The sequence below is a fragment of the Chenopodium album genome, chromosome 12, assembly GCF_948465745.1.
Source record: "Chenopodium album chromosome 12, dcCheAlbu1.1, whole genome shotgun sequence".
Classification (NCBI taxonomy): Eukaryota; Viridiplantae; Streptophyta; class Magnoliopsida; order Caryophyllales; family Amaranthaceae; genus Chenopodium; species Chenopodium album.
In genome coordinates, this window is record NC_137845.1 from 43,874,951 (window position 1) to 43,876,795 (window position 1,845).

General features: G+C 40.4%; 1 protein-coding gene across 1 annotated transcript; it reads right to left on the reverse strand.

The window, feature by feature from the left end:
• Positions 1–66: 66 nt before the first annotated feature.
• On the reverse strand, positions 67–1,380 carry LOC145572437 (zinc finger protein ZAT5-like). Its single transcript, XM_081631411.1, has one exon. It carries the CDS (start codon positions 1,139–1,141, stop codon positions 155–157), a length of 987 nt encoding a protein of 328 aa, XP_081487537.1. The 5' UTR covers positions 1,142–1,380; the 3' UTR covers positions 67–154.
• Positions 1,381–1,845: the final 465 nt, after the last annotated feature.

Genomic DNA, 1,845 nt, shown 5'->3' on the forward strand with positions numbered 1-1,845 from the left:
AGAATCATATTGAGTTGATCAATGAACAATTATAATGTTTAATTAAGAACAATTGAATTGTGTGTATCTAATGAATTCACAAGTATAATATAAAAAAGTTAAAGAAAAATTGTCTGGCTAAAGTAAGATTTCCCTTAGTTTGCAATAATAATGATCAATAATGACAATCCACCAGCTGCGAAGCCGCGGTGAACACCAATGTTTTCTCATTAGACGAGAACACGAACTTCGAGGATGATTCCCTTTGTTGGTGTTGGTGATGGTGGTGGTGGTGGTGATGTTCGTCTTCTGGAGCCGGAAGATTAAGGTCTAAGGACAAGAGATTTCGCGTCATCTTCTCGTCCTTGACATTGCTATTGGCTAGTGTAACGCTTCTTGACGGGCTAGGGATGGTTGTCGTTGATGTCGTGCCAATTGGCCTGTGCCGTCTCATGTGACCACCTAAGGCTTGTCCTGAGGAGAACTCCGCGCCACATATGCCACATTCGTGCACCTTCGCTTTATTGGTATTAGTATTATTATTAGTACTACTTGTACCAAGGGAAGAGTTGGCAATTTGTAACGAGAGTGTCGTGCCATCGTCGTTGAAGTGGCGATCGTATTGCTTGAGGCCGTGGTGGTGGTGGTGGTTGTCGTCGTTGTTTATAAGGGAGAAAATAACGGAGGAGGATTTCTTGAGCTCGGATAACGCGACTACGTTACTCGTCTTAGGTTTCTTGTGGCTAGCTCTATGACCTCCTAGTGCTTGAAACGAGGAAAATGTTTTGTTACATGTCTTGCATTCGTAAGACGACGTCGTAATTCCATTGTTACCCTTTTGGTTGGTACTTGTATTGTTATTGTTGTTGGACCCTTGAGCAAGAAGGATCAAGCAATGAGCCATGTCCTCTTCCTCCTCAGACGAAGGGGCGGAAACAGGAGCCACCCACTCCTCCGACGTAGCAGAATTAGCACCTCCTTCGTCGGTGGTGGTGGCCGAAGACATGGTCAAGGCTAAAGGAGACAACGGCCTCGGCCGCTTAGTCCTCTTACCCTTAATCATCATCATCATATTGTTTGTATGATTATTGATCATATTATCCTTCTCACCGACGACGACGTTGTTGTCTCCAACAATGGCTTCTTGTTGATGGGCAACCATGCTCCACTTAATTAGTAATCAACAAAGTTTGTTAAATTCTTCGCCACCAATTTCAATCAATCCAAAGAACTAGAATAATTGTAGAGAAGATGATGGGTTTATTTTAGAGAGAGAAGAAAAAAAGAAATAGAAAGAGAAAAGAGTAAGTGAATTAATGGTTAGAAGAAGAGGTGAGTTAGGCTATAAGTAGAGAAACCAAAGGAAAGAAAAAGGGTAGGGTGCAAAAGGCGTTTTGTTTTTGTTTTGAGGATTATAATGTGAACTGATCAATAACCGTAAATTTATGATGTAAGTTTATACTCCAAAATAGAATATTTTTCTTTTCTCTTCTTTCTCGCTCTGAGAAAGAATAATTAATGATGCAGACGAGATTCAATCCTGATTGAGTAAAGACACTTGGAGAAAATAATATACGAAGCTTAAGATAGGAGAAGTGTTTATATAAAAATAGACGGCGTAGTATATAGAATATAATAATGAGAAGAAAGAGAGTACAGTTGGAAATTTGGAGAGAGAAAGAAGAAATGGTAAGTGCGAGGAGGGGAGGAAAGGGAGTGAGATTCGGTTGGCTTTCAAGCAAACCCATTACTTCTCCTCAACGACTTCTCGTCTGGAAGTTTAGAGTGCAAGCCTGGAACCCCACGGATTTTGCGCTTCTCCTACTTTTTTCTAAATCAATTTTGAACTATTTTTGTTTTTTGTTT

What these genes read in the sequence shown, in the direction of transcription:
- LOC145572437 (XM_081631411.1), bottom strand. Translation starts at nt 1,141, where the DNA reads ATGGTTGCCCATCAACAAGAAGCCATTGTTGGAGACAACAACGTCGTC.